The following is a 17641-nucleotide window of genomic DNA, read 5'->3' as shown; positions in this document are numbered from 1 at the left end:
GGAAACGACGCGGGTCAAGAAAGTAAGCGGCGTACCGTTGCGAGGAAAGGAGAAACATGCGAGAGTGCGTAGCAACGATTAGTCGTTTCAAACTCGCAAATACGGTTTGCAGCATTTCTACGCGCTCGAAATGCCCACGAAACAAGGGCTTCGACGTGCGTTCTCGTCTTTCACAACCCTCGTCATATTTGGTATCGACGTACGACGTTTTTCTCATATACAGTTGTCCAAAACTCCACGTTGTTTCCTTCTGCTTCCAACGAAATTCTTTCCGTTCGAATAATTTAGACAAAATGGCCTCGTTTTCACTGCTTACGGATCCAAACGGAGGAAGGCATCCAAGAAATTATGTCAACACTGAATAATTCATTTATTTTACCATCAACGTTTTAGTGTTTAGAAAACTTCGTTGAATCGAAAATCTCGAAAAATCGAATTTTTCTTAAATTTATTAGAATAAAAAAGTGAATCGAATAACCGGTGCGCGCCGAAAGTTTTGAAGAGGATTGTACCCGTGTGAGAACGTGCAATAAATTAACCTGCAAACGTTCAAACCTTGTCCTTTCAGCATTCTGGAATTTCTATATGGGGCTTTGTAAAACCGTTGGAATTAACGAGTTGACGAAATCCCATCGATGTACCAGTTGTCACTACAAAAACGTGTTTGCCTTTTTCAGCATCATATTTTTATGCTGGTATATAAAAGTTTAGTAAACTCATAAATCAATGAATTAAATATTCGCATCTTTGCAGCTATCCGCGTTAAGAGTATGGATCAGTCGACTAACCTCACTTGAAATTTTCGAAATCGAAATTCTTTAACACAGTTTGACCGATTGAAAAAAGGCTCTGTCAGCCTACGCAGGACGATGGCAAAAATCGACTGACAGGACCTTTTTTTAATCGGTCAAACTGTGCCAAAGAATTTCGATTTCGAAATTTGCAACTATCTCTCTCGCACTCACGGTTGCGATATACCAACTGATCCATCCTCTTAACGACCCGACGATCGGAACTCGCGACTCATTTGAACGAGACGAGCATTAGAGCCAACGATATAATTAAGGCTTCTCCCGCTTCTCTGGTAAGCGACTATAAATTGAAGATCGCGCATTCTTTTGCAACGTTGAGTTTATAGGGACCGTGCGTGAGCTATAGAGAGCAGCACTACAGTCGATGAGCGCGCTCTCTCGTGTCTGAATGGGCAATTTTTCTGATGATATTTTGACCGTAAATCATTGAAAATAATTAATTTTTCGGAAAAAAATAATGATTAAAGTAATGAAATACGGTTTTTGTCCGATCAACAATGATCACATTCAAAATCAAAATGACGTAAAAGGAAAAAAACTGTTTGAATCGAATGACGTTTTAAATGTCGTCGAAACAGAAAGTTTAGTGGATGAGTTGACAGTGTTTAACCTTTTGATCCGTTTGGTCCGTTTCTCACTTTTCCATGGAGAGAGAGGACTGTGCCCTCTGGGAGATAATAAAATTTTACTGATACTTCAACGTCTCGGCGTCGAAATCGTGCATTAGAGTACTCTCGAATGCAACAATATTTTCTCAATCGAGACATGATAAAAAATAGTAATTTTATTTCGTTAAGTAATGCGAAAAGTAATAATTCCCATATGCGCCTGCTTCAAATTGCACCTAGGAAGTTTTGAAATTGGCCGCATAGTGACACTGTAGACGCTGCGCACGGCCCCTCACCGAAGCTCTTCCGATTGTTCGGAAGCAAAAAACATTATCACTACGACGATCGTAATAAAAATGATTATTAGTTCGAATATCACGTATCCATCTGCTCTTTCTTGGGGACGGAGGAAAATTTGTAACCCCACAATAACCTCAAAATTCAATTGAAGATGCCTAAAGAGATATTTAATCGTATGAAAAAATCGTAAAATTGAAAAAGTAGGGTTATTTTCGAAGCGCTTCCGAATGTGTCAAAAATTTGGGACTATTCACACCGTAAATGTATCAAAACGAGAAATATTTCGTGACGAGTTCGCGTCACCGGTTAACAGCAGCCTTGTGCATCGTTTTTGTAATGAACTTTCGATTTTGTAGCGAAGAAAAGAAAAAGCCGAAATTATGAGATTCCATGACAAGAATACTCGGTCGCATTGTGCACGTAAGAGACGAAGAGGAGAGGTGTTAAACGATGCTAACTCGACGGTTAGACGTTGAATTAACGTTCACTTTTATTTGACAATTTTTCTGTCGTTATGTACTCTTTACGGATTGCATGGAAATTTAATGTCAATAACACACTCACTTTGCAGTGTGTAAAATAAACGAAAGTGTCTCGTATTGGGAGAGCCAATTTTGCGGCAACGAAAAAGCGTCGATTTAAACTTTACGGAGGTTATGTTCTGCAGCGCACCTAATTTTTGCCTCGCTTTGTTCTCATGTAAAAACAAAAAATACCAAACGTTCGGAGCTCAATTGATTTCACAATGCTACACAATTTCCATGACTGTATTTGTTTTTAGTATCAAATGTTCAAAATTGATTAAGGTAAGAGTCCCGCGACTCTATGGTCAAATGACTATTTATTAATCGTCGAAATAAAATAGGTTATAAGAAAGGTTTTCTGTATTGAATAAAAATCTTGGGGCAATTTAAACTGGATTCGTCTAAATTTATACAAGATCATATTTAATAATTTATGATTAAAAATATCTTATGATTGCTTATTTGACCCGGTTTTTCAATATATACATATATATATCGGTTCTCTTCTCACTTAACAGTCGAAAGATATCCTAGCCTCCAAACTCGCCGGCTATCACGAAAAATATATATATATGTATACATTCTTAACGTTGCCAAGTACATCGAGCCACTTATGGCCGTTTTCTCCGACGCAGTTCAAACTCAGTTCAATTATTTAAATATAGTTTCGAGATAGGATGAACCGAGTTTAAACTCGGATTAACGTTGGAGAAAACGGGCATTAATGGCAGTCGATCTCCTTCCATTTTCTGAGTTTTCATCGAGATTATTTTAAAAATTCTCTTCGAATTAGTCGATGGCCCTATATTTTTATGGTCACATTAGAATCTTTATAATATAATCTATGAGGAGCAATTTTATCATAAACTATATCTAATCGATAAGGAAATGAATTCTACAATCATAGTGTTGGCGGGATGGGTTTCTCATGCGATGCCGTGTTATATTTCTATTTTTGATCGTAAATTTCTTGATAATTCTTCGGTAACCTATTAAATCCTTTAGCCATATGAAAGTTTATCACGTAAATATGATATAATTTAAAAATCACGAGTTCGTCTAATATCGATTGTCGCGCGACTCCTACCCTAATAAGGCATTCAATCCACATCGTGGGAAAAGGATCTTTTTCTTTTTTTTTCCGTAGGTTTTTTCTAATATGATTACGAAAACATTCAAACACTTTCGAATGTTTGCACTGTCTTTTTTCAACGTTTTGAGGCAATTCTGTACACTTTGGCATTGAAAGTTTAAAGAATAAATACAGCGAAGTTTCTTCTAGGGGAAAGTCAAACGAATGGTGAAAAATTCTAGTGTATCAATATTGAACGGTGATCGAAAGTGTCGGATTCGAGTCTTTCAAGGTTAGGACCTCTCGGGAATTATGTAAACACGAACACCGCACTTCGTATAACCTTGAAAATGGTACTCTCAAGTTTTTCCAGTCTTCAGTGGGTCTCCATATGAAAGCCGAATGTTCGTCACGAAATTATTAATCCTGATTCGTTGTTTCAGTCGAAAAAATCGAGCCGTGGATATTTTCCGAACAGCCATGAGCCGGAATAAGAAAAAAAAACAAAATTTTTTCTCGTCTTTTTTTACGGACAAAGCGTTCCATTTTCTAAATCGATGTACTAAAATTTCGAGTCTAAAATCGCGTTTGTATTACCACCGGCTCAAGATTCTTCGTCATAAACGACCTTCTCTGCAACGAACGTCACATGAAACGCGAGTGAAATCATGTTGGTATAACTTGAGATGCATGAGGCATGTTTAATGAGAAGAATAATATGAGAGAAGGTGTTGAACTCTAACTGAAGGCCTGTGTCTCGCATGGCGACAGATTTATTATTATTGAAGAAGTTTCAACAAAATTTGCGAAGTTCTCGTTCAGCACAATTAGCATATGGAGGGTCAAAACGAGTGTGCTGCGCCCTTCGCCGTAATTGAATGAACTAAAACACTGATGATGAACTAAAACACCGGTGGAACTCCCATTTTATTTTCGGCGCTAAAGAATCGCATTGTAGGAGTTTCGACGATATTTGAGAATCGATTGCAATCAAAGCTTCTATAGTGATCATTTTCAACCCACGACTTTCGGCATATTATAAATTCGCATGCGGTTTGTCCTTCGAAATTCCGGTACGCTTACATAAAAACGCGACTCCTACACGTGCCGATTTAAAAGTCGTTGTGACTTGGATTATAATAAATGGTAATGTTGCAGAAATTCGTAAGTCTTAGATGTGAGCGAAACGATTTCACAATTTCGTCAGTGAGCTCAGAATTCCGGAACCCGTTCAAATTAATCACGTGTATCGGGTAGTGTAACATAAACTCTCTTGAGAAATAGATATGACTTGTGCAAATATGAGCGAGTACCAGCGAGTGAAAGAAATTACGACTTTCAATGCATGTTAGTCCGGTGAAGTCAGAAAGATCATTTCGACGAAGCAACAAAGTTTGCAAATTGAGATTTTTCAATATTTCGAACGGCAAACCTACAACAAGAATTCCTTCGTTATATCATAAAACTTCTTAACTGCACCTTCATTGACTCATAAAGTTGAAATCTAGCGTAACGACCGAGTTGAACTTAGTTCCTTGGATTTCCGCAATGGCGCTAACAGTCAATGATGCTTTTCGATCGACCGAGAGCTCGAAAAACCTCGAGGGCAGACAAAGTAGACAGTCTAAGATTTTCTTGTTCCTTCTCTCTTCCTAATGTCAAAACATCTTTTCTCTCTATCTTCTTGCAAGATTCTCCGGCAAGAGCGCGACTCGTATTTACTGTTGCCTCGTGCGTTTCCCTATATAAGCTCCTCCAGCAGAACGATTCGATAAAAGGTTAGATATTTCGCGAGCGTGAGCCTCGACGCGTCGTTTATCTAGATTTATAAGATATTTTTATTACTTCAACACCGGTAAATTGCATAATGTAGCAAACCAACAAACTCTGAAAAAACGTAACCTCATCGTTGAAGTAGGAAAATAGCAGCTGGAATAAAAACAAAGGAAACATCTTGTCACCGCCAGATACGAGATAAGCGGAGCTGAAAAGATGGCGAAACGACGCCGAGCTAGAGTTATTTCGACAGCTGCATCATTTTTGCACGACTAAACCGATAGTCAGTACAACATAACGGTGTGTCTTTTTAATCATAATAGTTTCATATGCCTCTATCGTAAATCGTAAACTGTCTTTGCGTTGACTATATAGTACGTGTGTATGTTTGCATCATGCCAATCATGCTCCGGCACCGGTGTATTCTTTTTTTTATTTACTTTTTTTTTTGACAGTTTATTTAGTTAGACGCGAACGTGTGTCACGTAAAAAGTGAAGTCTATAGCTGGCTCCAGCGAGTTTTTAATTTTTATTTTTCAAAATGCAAACCGACCAGGAAAATCGCTGGTTAAACTTGTCTTGGCTGTGATTTTTTTGCACAATCGATGATAATGATCGAAAAAGTCGTGATTTCGTAATAAAACGTTATAATTTTAAAGATCGAGGATGAATATTACTTTTCGTGCAATTCCGACGACAAGCGTCGAGAGAATGGGGATAACGTGGAAAGAAATTTCTAGGTAAGCAAATGAAAAGATATGAGAAAATGAAAAAGGCGCTCGATGCATTCGCGTTTTTCATTTTACTCTATCATCTCTACTATTGCGAGAATGTGAGTGCTTCAGTGGCGAACGTTTCGCTTCGCACTCGTGAAAACTCGGAACAGCAAAAAGAGAAAGAAGAACACCGTTTCTCGCATTGCCCTGCTCTCTCTAGCGTTGCTCGGTCGTCTCTCTTCCCCCTCTTTTCCTTTTTTCCTCCCCTCGGTATTCCCCCGTTTCGCGACACGGTTGTGCGTCACACCGCAAACACGCCGTAAACGTAACTTCTCTTTCGTCACGAGTGTCTCGTGCTTCAATCACAGCAGAGCCAACGAATTGGCCGATAAAACGTATACAAATGCGAGGAATTTTCGTTACGCGTGTGTTTTTTACGCTTTCTATCATTGTTATTATTGTTATGGATGGGTGTGGGAACGTGCGGTAATCCCTCTCTTTCTCGTCGTGCGACTTACGCGTTCTCCACATGTACGCTTGAAAAACGACTGTTTGTGTTCGCCGATAAGACTCGACGGGAATCGACTCGATTGTTTATTTATTTATTTTTTCATTCTCTATCAATGGTGAGTGCTTTATATATACTTCATTCTTTCATTCGAGTATCTTAAATGCGATTTCTATTTTGGTATCCTCGTAGAATATTTCACTTTAATTCATGTCAGTCGTGGGGAAAATTCTGACGAAAATTTCACAACACGAGGTTGGTCGTTTTAGCTGAGGGTAGCCAGTCGCGAAATTCATTTTCCTTTGACTGCGCGTTTTGTCATTATTTTGCTTGTGTATTTCTTAGAAAATAGTGCAAAATATTTCTTACTGCGATGAGGGGCAACTAATTTATTTTCCTTCATTCACACTTGCTTATGATTTTTCTATTGATTATTCAAATGATTATCGTTGGAATACAGTTTGGAAAAAAGTGTCGTCGCCTTGACCCGATATCGGACAGGGAAACAACTTGTTTTTTTTTTTTTTTATTTTGTTAGGTTCGCGAATAGGCTCGCGTTAGGCCCTCTCCCCTGAGTTTTCCTCCTCGACTTTCACCCACGTTCTTGGTTTTTTTTTCTTTTCTTTTCTTACGACTTGGACGTATAGACACGTTGAATTGCTCGCGAAGTTTTTTCGCGTCAATCCCGTTTCACCGAAGCTCCACGCGCGTTGGCCAAGGAACGAGGGCCCGGGGGGGGTATACAAAAACAAATTTCTTTCTTTTCATACGTTCGCATTTCACGCATCGAGAGTCCTTCCTGAATTACGTGTTTTTTGTCGTCGAGTCCGGATAGGGGGAAGCGAATCTAGTCACCGGATGACAAGACATTCTTCGTAAAGGTTATGATCGATAAATCTGTAAGAAAGCACGTCGATATAGCCTTGCGGAGTGTGGTCAATGACGCGTTAAGTTTCTTAGATGTGCGCTGTATTATTTTCTCAATAAACGGGTTGTTTATTTCAGGCAATGTTCTCGATTCCTTTTTCTTCAACTCTACGTTCTCATTGCGTTGATCTATTTAAAATTTCGTTTAACTCTCGAACAGATAAAAATCTGTTTTGTTAATTCAGGCATTTCGAGACATGAAAAATGTTGCGTCGATAAATTTGGTTTTTCACTCTTTCTTCCCCGAAACCTTTTCACCGCGGTGCTCCTCGGAAGGCCGATCATTTTAAAACCCCCACGCAACGTCGTAACCGGCCGGTTAATGTACCGGTGACCCTTTACCGGGGTCGAATGAACCCTTGAATCTTGCGTCCCGCATACTTCGATTTATCGGGATCCTCTTGTCGTTTCGGAGGGTAAATTCGCGAGGTTGAGCTTCTCTGAGAAAATTGGCAGGGTGCAAAGCCTTGAAATTTCTGTTCGACATCATTTTTCTCCGCCCTATGGAAATTCTTTCGATCCTTTCCGCAGGGTTTTTAATTGAGTGGAGCGAAAAAAGGGTGCGATTAATTTTCGTCTTTTCTTTTCTATTCATTCGGTATTTTTAGTTTTATCATAATTGAGAAATATTTAAAATCAAATTCGAACATTTATGAGAAAATCTGCGAAAATTATGATTTCGAATGAAATTTGATTTGGATTTAAAAGAAAAGTGAAAAATCGACATTTCTCGAGCGTCAGCGGAGGAGCGAGCATCCATCAATTTTCGTCGTTCCTCGCACACGCGTCGCGGACACATGACCCGTGAAAATCGGCCAATATTGAAAATCGATTACGGAAATTGAATCCGTACGAGTGAGAAACAGGGTCGGCTTAATTAGAATTGCCGGGTTCCCGTAAATTAATTAACCGACACAAAGTCGCGATGCTTTGGAAGTCCGTGAGCAAGATGTATGCGTTTACGGACGGTTATATTTTGCATATTCGTTATAAAATGAGCGCGAATAAATGGTGTCGAGAGTTCAACAGCGGCGTGTCCTGTGGAAAAAATTCTGCACGATTAATTCCTGAAACAATACGAGTCCGGTGGCCAACTAATTATTCCTGCTTTCGCCAAAAATTGTTCATGAATTTGAATCTCGTCAAATAAAAAAAATCTCGATTTTTTTCCCTGTTGCCAGATTTCCGTCTCCCACTTTTTTCTTTTATTCGTAAATATTTTCCTCAAGTTGCCCGAGAATTCTCTCGCTCCCTTGCGCTCGATATTAGGGATTTTTCGATAATTATAAACGAAGATTGAGGAAAGTACGAGCATCTCGAGTCATCGAATCGTTGGAACTCCGGGTGTCTCTCGTTGTCGAGGTTTCTCTCGTGTACACGCGTTAAGAAAAGTATCAACTACCGCGCCACGAGAGCCACCTGACCCGCTAAAAATAGTCAAAGTACCTCCATCTCGAGACTCCGCGCGCGATATCTTTGTGCTCTCCTCCCTCGAGTCCTTGCTTCGAGGGGTTGCTAACACAGTAGACCGGAAAGACGTGTTTCCAACCCTCGCGCGACGGAGCTCTCCTTGAAACGTTTTCTCTTGCTTCTTCACTCCACGGAATCCTCGCCACCGGAAAATGTGTTGCGCCTCCCCCGCCGCGGCTGGATTCACTTTTTTCGTTTCGTTTTCCCGGGACGCTTTGAATGATTAAAATTCGAATTTTCGTAGAAATAAACTCTCCCCGAATAAATGAAACTTCAATTGAACGTTGGTATTAAATTTGACGAATTTTCTTGAAACACGATTCACGAATATTGTCGAGAAATTATTCAATATTTGAAGGATTAAACTCGAAGATATGAGCGATCATGCGAATGAACTTTTGTAGAGCCAAGGATTAAATCAAATTCATTTTCGAATTAAGGTAGATGGGTGACGGCTGCGTGATCTTTGCACCAAATATATTTTTCGAAAATTCCAAAAGACCGTAAAATAATACTTGAGCTTTCTTTTTTATTTTCATTTTTTTTTTTTTCATTTAAAAATATTAAATTCACTTGAAAATAATAATTTTATTATTTTAGAAATATAATCGATGGAGAACCAACATTTTTATGCAATTTTATTATAAACTTATGTTTGAAGAGCTCATTTTGACTAGCACCGGGGTGCAACACAGCTGCCGCTGCTGTTGCTGTCACGCTCTCAGTTTTGTTTATTAATTTTATAAGTTTTACGAAGTGATTTTGGATGGAAGAAACTGAAAAAATGAAGGATTACAAATTTTACCGGGATTAAAATGGTCGCTTCGTTGTAAAAACTAATGAAAAAACGGGGCGAAGTAAACGAACGACAAAATATGACGAAAAGGTCGAACTGACGTCACGTGTGTCAAGATATATCGAATGCAGCGTTGCCAAACGTTACCAATCCATTTGTCGTCTAATCCAAATGATTTCTCCTCAAATATATTTCAATATTTCAGTCGATTTTCAACGGTAAGGTTCTAAAATGAACGTATGTATTCTTGAATATCGTTCTTGCGACGTTCGAGTCCAATAAAATGATGAAAAAAGCCTCCAATAATTCCGGTAACTCCCCAATTTCGTTTTCCCCCGAATTTGTAATTTGATGACCCTGAAATTTCCAACGTTGGAGTCCAACGAAACGATCGAAAAAAACTCTCCAATAATTCCAGTAATTCTCCTATTTTGTTCTCTGCCAAATTTGCGATTCGTAGCGATTCGTAGTTTTGCAAGCTGCACCAACGATTCGTGAAATAAAAAATTGGTGTATTACAAACGTTTTTTTCGTTCATTTCGTTGGACTCCAACGTTGGAAACTTCAGCGTCGTGTAATTTGTAGTTTTTCAACCTGCACCGCGATACTTCGTGAAATAAAAAAATGGGCAATTACAAATGTTCTTTTCGTTTATTTCGTCGCGCTCGAACATTGCACACTTCAGCGTCGACCAGTACACATTCATTTTTGCCTACAAAAAATATGAGAACGCAATCTTGGATAACGAATATTCCCCCATCTACCTTAAAGACGAAGCTGAAACGTTGTCGTTGCAGGCGAGAATAGTGCGGCTCTCTATTCTCCGTGTCTTCTCTGTTTAGTCGAAGGCTCAGGAAACTAGGAGGAAAGTTTTAAATTGCATATACAGACGTCAAACTTGGTTACTCGGGCTCAGATCGATTATGATTCTGTTCGGAGCAGATATTCTCTCTGGACTCGTCAGTTCTCTACTCCCATAACGAATTGACATTTCAATAGACTCGGGTGGTACCGAGTCGATCGACATTTGCGCTACGGGATACAATTTTTCATTTCCAAGTTTCGAAAAGTCCAGGCAACACATCAATTCTATCGTGAAGTTAGCTAAAGTTCGTTCGAATTAAGGCGAATCGGTAGAAGAATGACAAGAAACGATTTTTTGAATAGAAACTTTTATTTTTCATTTTGACTCATGCACACGTTTTCATAAAAAAAATAGCAGTTTCAGGGGTTCCCAAACCCTTGAAGAAGATGTTCAGCCATCTTTGTTACTTTACGAGCGGACAATTCATTGAAAAAATGCTGAGGCAATCGAGAATTGTTTGCATCGAAAAAGATTCTGTTTTTGCTCGTGAATTTCGAGAAAAAACTTGGTCGGAATAAAAACAGGGTGTCTAACGACCTGAAAAGTCATGAAAATTCTTAAATGTCATGAAATTACACTCGGACCTGAAAAAATCATTAAATGTCATGAAAAATTACCAAACAACCTGATTTTTTAAGATCTCTGCAACGCTCATTGTCATTGTCGATTTTTTGGTTTTCTTCAACATGATTTCAAAATTCGCCGGGTGGCGACAATGTCTGGTTCGTCAATACTCATCATCGATATAAAAACGAATATCGAATGAATAGTTTGTAAGAAAAAAAAGATTCTTTATTTCAAAATAAAATATCATTTCTTTGTTATTTTTATTGAATTTTTTTATAATTAAAAGATGAATAAAAAGTATCAGAACCATAAGAAAAGTCATGAAAAATTCCTGTTCCTTCACTTAAAAAGCCTTAAAAGTCATGAAATTTCTGTTTTGGTCAAAATTAGACACCCTGTAAAAATTTGTTGAAAATAGAATATTCGATTGGAAAAGCTTCAAATTTTGCTTTTCAAACGACGAAATTGCTCTGATTTTGCTGTCGAAGGATTTTAGCGAGTCCAGAGATGGCTGAATTTTTGCTGTCATTTCGTTTGAACGTCGCGAAGCGTTACCGTTTTAGACGAAGAGCCGAAGTAGCGCGATCCTGAGGAAATTTATCGAGCGATTAGTCGCATATTTAGTTGGCAAATTGGAATAAATAAGTGAAAGTAGAAGCTTGGGTGGAGGTACGCAAGGGATTTATTAAAATGAAAACTCGAGCAGGTGAAGCAGCAGAAAATTGTGCGCGATGCCGGAGCAGCAGCTTCCAAATTTGCGGCGGGCGTAATTTCGAAGGCGTCGTGCGCTGCACACAACGATCGTAAACGACGTGCAGGTACCTTCCGTCGTTCTTCTTCCTCGAAGCGATCGATTGAGTATTTTTCCCAAAAACCATTCGCTTATTTTCGTGCTGACCTTTCGTTTCTTTCGATTATTCATGTATCGCGTTTCATTAATCGCCACGGAGAACGGACTCGCTAAACAAGACGTCGGAATAACCCTCTTTGGTCTTTCATTTGACGTTTGATGACGGGGAAACTCGACTAACGATGGCTTTCGTGAACAATAAATTGGCGCAATCAATGTTTTCCGCTTGGCCCGAATCAACTCATCGCATGCTGTGACTAACACGATTTTTTAAATCGAAACCCCACCGAATCGGATTCCCTCCAAATTTTCGGTTTTTCGTTTTCAAAATTGAAAAAATTGCGTTTTTCAATCCGGAAAGGCCGTTTTTCCTATCCTCCTTTGGAGTATTTTTAAAAAATGAATTTTCGTTCGCGAAGAAGAATTTACGTAATTAATAAAGTGGGCCAAGGGATTCGGGTTAAGAGATTTCCAGTCCTCGGCATATCTCGGAAGACTCGCTCTCCGAGCGCGTTCAGTGAATATGTAAAAAAGGAGCGACCACCGAGCCGAACTTTATTCAAACGACGACGAGAAAAAACGCAAGATTTTTTTCCATCGGGCCAACAGCTAATGGGAAATTTAATTATCGTACAAAGAGTGAAACATTTCTGAAGCTCCCATCAAAGTAGTTGCAGGGGAAGACAAAAAACTTGAATTTTTCAATTTTAATATTCCTCCTGGCCTCGCTCTTTTGCTGACAAATAAATCGCGCGAATACTCCAGATAAATAATATTTCATTAAGCAAAAATCTGGTCCCATCGCACGCTGCCAAATCGCTCGACAGCACCGACCCAAAAAAGCGACGAAAATGAGCGCTGGTCGCCTTAGAATTTCACGTTCATACTCAACGTGATGAGAAACGAAAAATAATCCCAAAATATCGCTCTACTGCAGTCGATCAACGCCACAGCAATATTTTACTCGTACACGCGCCGTTCATTATTATTAATTATACACTTTACGAGTGATTACTGCACGTGAAAACTAAACACGAGTAACTAACGCAATGTTTCACGTCTTAAGCATGCTCCGTTGCATCTCGAAGCAACGAGGTTTCTCGTAGCATTATTGAAAGAACGAAACTCATAGAATTCCCGGTTAATAATTTATTCATGGAGATAGGCCAACTCGAATTCGTCAAATTTTGTTAAGAAATTTGCTTTTGTGTCAACGTTTCATTGAAAATTCATTTTTTCATGAATAAAACAAAGTTTCGTGTCACGAATTCTCGCACCGAATAGTTTGGAGTTGAATTTTGAAAAATTTCGTAATCGCAAAGAATTTGGAGTTCAATTTGAGGCCTAACTTTATTCCGGTAACTTCGTCAAATGAGTTTTTTGAAGCTTGATCGAATTGTGATGAAGTTGATGACTGCATTTTCAAAGGATAAAATCAGCTTGGAATATAAGGTTTTCAAAACGCAGCACGCGGAGTAGTTTAACTCTCAAAAATGTTTGACTAATAAAATCCCCAAATTTTGGATTGGCGAATGAAAAACGGTGTTGAATTTTGGATCTTTCGAGTGCGTAAAGATGAATCGATACTTTTTGTCCAAATTCGTGATTTAAAATGGGAGTTTTATTCTCCACCGATCTCGTTCCAGTTCTGAGAATGCTATCACAGAAGCACCCGGAGGTGGAGACGGAGCCTGGTGAAGGAAGTGCAAAGGGTGGCGGAGGCAGAAACGACAATGGAGCAGTGACGCCCGGAAGTTATGCAAACGGGGATGGCTCGAAAGAGTTTCTTTCGACCGGAAGAACCGGACGTAGAAACGCGATGCCCGACATTCTTGGTCATCACGCGGAGACGGGAACGGCCGATTTATCGACGAGACTCGGGGCACTCACGACCGAAGAGGAGCACGGTAATATGCGAGCAAAATCGGTGCTGACGATTTTTTAAGCCTCGGCTCAATCTCGATTTTTTCAATGGAAAATCGTTCAGACTTAATTTTGCATTTTAATTATTGAAACACGGGAATAAAATCGGTAGAATGCTAACGGAGATTGTTTAAAAGAGTTGAAAATAGGAGAGAAAAAATGGAATTTTTATTGGTCTTTAATCCCTACTGAATGAGGACGAAAGCGAATTTATTCCGTGGTAACTTCATTTCGATTCGATGCAATGAAAGCGAATCGTCGCGATAAGTTGATTTAAGTTTGAAAAGAGTTTTTTATTTTACAGATCGAGCTGGAACGAGCGGCGTGGGTCAGGGCGAAGGTTCCTCCTCGCAGTCGCAAATGGGCTGAAGAAAGAAATAGAAAAAAGAAAAGAGAGACGTTCTCGAACGTTCGATAATCTCGATGGTAAATTTCCGAGGGAAAGCGACGTAAGAAATGATTGGTAAAGTTGCCACGACGTGATTGGTCTCTACCTCGTACGCGAGTTCTAAATGAAGAAGAACAAGCAAAAACCGTCAGGATGATTATGCACCGTTGCTTCGAGACTCCGAGTTGACTCGATAGCCAAATCGCGTTTTGTCTTTGCGTTGAACAAAGTGATCGGTATAATGCTCTACTAACGACGGGTGCGTGTGTATGCATAGATATTTGTATAAATATTTGCATATCTTTATCGATATTTACATATATTTATATATGTATGAATACACATTCATCAATTAGATCGACCATTCGGCTGTGAAGTTTCAAAGTCGGATGAACTTAGTCGCACACGTTCAAAATCCCTCTTGTTCCAGGATAGAAAAACGGGTGAACCTTTTTCAATTTCTTCCCGATTTTTTGTTTTCCCTTGTCTCATTGAAATCGAAAGAAACGAGAGAGAATGGAAAATCGGTGACTGGCAAGTCGCAGGATCGATTTAAAGCTCAAACCTTTTGTTTCTAACGCCTTTTCGCCCTGCGGCAATGAATTTTGTATCATGACACGAAATACTTTCGAAAATTTCACGACTTTTACTATTTTTTTTTCTTTGTACCCGAAGAAACGTTAGATTTCGAAGGAAAGATTCTCGAAATTTGTCGTTATTCTTTTACCATCAACGACCACAACGCTACTTTTCTGATTCTTAAAACTGATTTATTTTAACGTTATTAATTTCAACATTACGCAGATTAGACGTTAGAAAGAAAAATAAATTTTGTGTGATATTAATAGAATGATCGTCTTTCAGAAACTTTATCGGATTTTGTGGAAACGATGAAAACTTAAGGAGATCCATGGCAAATATTTTTCGTATTGTAGAATTTAGAAATTGCCTCGATCTTACACTCTTGAAATGATATTCGATAGCCTCGCAATGAGTTTTCTCGAATTGCGATCTCGAAAGTCTGTCTCATTTTGATTCTCAATTGTCGTCGACGATAATACCAATTGGAGTACCAATTCATTATTTCTAGTATTATTATTCGTATGATTATCGTTTTTTTTTCGATTTAATCGGATAGGAATTATTTTTTAAGGCTCGTGACCTACCACAGTGTACGACAAAATTCTGTTGTTTTATTCCAACGTACGTAGAGCAAGTGCAGCTAATTTGGGATAGCATTATACACGTTTTTTTGTATTCCAAATTAGCCTCCTTTCCTCTAACTTTGGTACGTACAGATGTGAATGATTTGAAAGATTGTACAAAAAAGTACAAAATCTGCGATCGAAATTGTACTTTTTCGACATTGAACTTGACATTATTTCAATGCCAATCTTTTTACGTATTCGTTACAATTGTTTTTTTTTGTATTTCTTCTCCTGTCACTAGAGTATTCGCGTGTACGGAGGTCTGACGTTTGACACTTGTAAGAAAATTTTGTGATCGCGCAATTAGTGAAGTTGATCATTAACTGAGCGCGCATAGGAATTGTCCTTGCAAGCTCCGAGTCCGAAGAATTTTTGTGAAACGCATGATAAGATTTATTATTAAGGGGGAGAAAAATTAATGAATACCTTGATGCTGTACGCGAATGTCAAACGAGTAATTCCGCTCGACGTAGCTTTTAGTTTCTGTCCATTGATCGAGAAAGTAAATAGAGTGACCTCCTTGCTATTCTCGCTGCCTCGAGTATTTTATCGCTAATATTGATTTATGAATTTTTTTTCTTTTAATTACACCGACGATTAGATGTTTATGTAACGGCGGACGATGCGAGTTATTTTTCTAAGCGCGTTGCGAGCGATTTACGTTGACATAAGATTATTTCTTCGGAGAATCGACCGAGTTGGTGGAATACCAAATTTTTCTTCCATGTAATTTACTATGGTTGAACCTGTCGCGTCGATCCGGTCGATCAACGCGTTCGTTACAATTACAAGTGCTCGATCCAGTGATATTTTTATTGTTCGATGTCACTTCTTCTGGAATCGAGAATTTCACTCGCCTAAGAAATTGTTCGGCGTACAGGAGAACAAGAAAGAAACATTTTCATTGCAAGGACCTTCGTCTTATTTGTAATGTGCGAGACATTTTTTGAAACTCGAAAAATTTGAGAAGAAACCAAATTGCTCCTCATGACACTCATCAAACATGACAACAGTTATTCGTTTTTGTTTTTTTTTGATTTTTCGTAATTTTATTCTCGATTTATACGAGATCGAATGCGTAACGTTAAACGAAATTCTCTCTTCATCAATACATTGCTGTTATCGTTCCTCATGCGTTCATTTTCAGCTCTCTGTTTATCATAAAAGTATAAGAAACAAAATAGCAGTGCAATTGTTCACGAAAGTTGATGATTTGACTTCTTGTTTTGTTAATCAAGCGACAATAATGCGTTGGGGACCTGTGAATCCGCGTGTATTCTTACCATATCATGAAATGCTGGGTAAAATATCGTGGCACATAAAAAAAGTCTATATTTTCGTGAATTCTTTACAAATTTATTTATGAATTCGAATCGTCCAAAAAGTTGTATCTCTTTGACAGCAAATAATCGAACGAATTTCGAGCCTGACAGAAGATTTATTGACGTAATTAGATTGAATTATGATTTTGAACGATAATTTTTTTGAAATAGCAGTCTGGACGCCGCTTGATTTTCAAAAACGATGTAAAAAAAACTTCGATATTGTTATCGACGAACGAATGTAACGTCGGATTTTATTAGATAGCGAGCGAAAGTCGCGCAAGTGCTTGAAAAACGTTGTTTCTCTTTGTAACCCATGGCCATCTGGTCAGATCTAGTCAATCGAAAGCAGAGAAAACGATGAATGCGAAATCTTACAAAGTCTATTATAAAACATGCGTGAACTGAGCCATTTTTGTCGAAAGTTTGAAATAATAAAAGCCGCAATCTCAGGAGAATCGTAAATTACTCCAGAAATTATTCTTCGACGTTAAGTGCGTGTGTGCGTGTGTGCGTTGGAGCGAGCGACTCGATACTTGGGATAATTGGAATGGAAAAGCGTGCGTCGGAAGAAGACAAGAGCGAATGTTTGAGGACGAGAACACGTTTGTTTTGTGAACAATCAAGTCGACTCGAGTTTATTGTGCAGCCCTGTCGTTGCGTCATCAACGAGACACGTTCAGTTCGATGGAAGAGAACCGAGAGCACAGGCTTCGACGAAATAAACGAATTTCGCAGTGTTCCGCGTGTCTCCGCGATGAATTTTGATATTCTTCTGAGACCCGCCCTCGTTTCCTGGTGACAATTTGTTCTAGTACTAAACTATGCGACGAGGAATAAAAATGTTTTTATATGTAAAACGAGCGAAGCGTTTCCAGCTATTTTTTCGACGATCGTCCCCACATCCTCGCCTGTCCAAGTGGCCCTTGACCTCGGCGGCACTTTCAGAGCTTTCTACCTGAAAATATTGAAAAACTACTGAAGCACGAGTGGGAAAATCGAGGCACTC

At 38.9% G+C, this 17641-nt stretch overlaps 1 protein-coding gene across 1 annotated transcript; it reads left to right on the top strand.

The window, feature by feature from the left end:
• The first annotated feature begins 6072 nt into the window (after window positions 1–6072).
• Window positions 6073–17496, top strand: LOC122410812 (uncharacterized). Its single transcript, XM_043419251.1, has 4 exons — window positions 6073–6434; window positions 11648–11759; window positions 13438–13698; window positions 14019–17496. The coding sequence occupies exons 1-4, from the start codon at window positions 6276–6278 to the stop codon at window positions 14081–14083; spliced, it is 597 nt and encodes a 198-aa protein (XP_043275186.1). The 5' UTR covers window positions 6073–6275; the 3' UTR covers window positions 14084–17496.
• Window positions 17497–17641: the final 145 nt, after the last annotated feature.

This window comes from Venturia canescens, chromosome 5, assembly GCF_019457755.1.
Source record: "Venturia canescens isolate UGA chromosome 5, ASM1945775v1, whole genome shotgun sequence".
Lineage (NCBI taxonomy): Eukaryota > Metazoa > Arthropoda > Insecta > Hymenoptera > Ichneumonidae > Venturia > Venturia canescens.
Note: the sequence above shows the minus strand (reverse complement) of the source record. Positions and strands in the feature narration are given on the sequence as shown.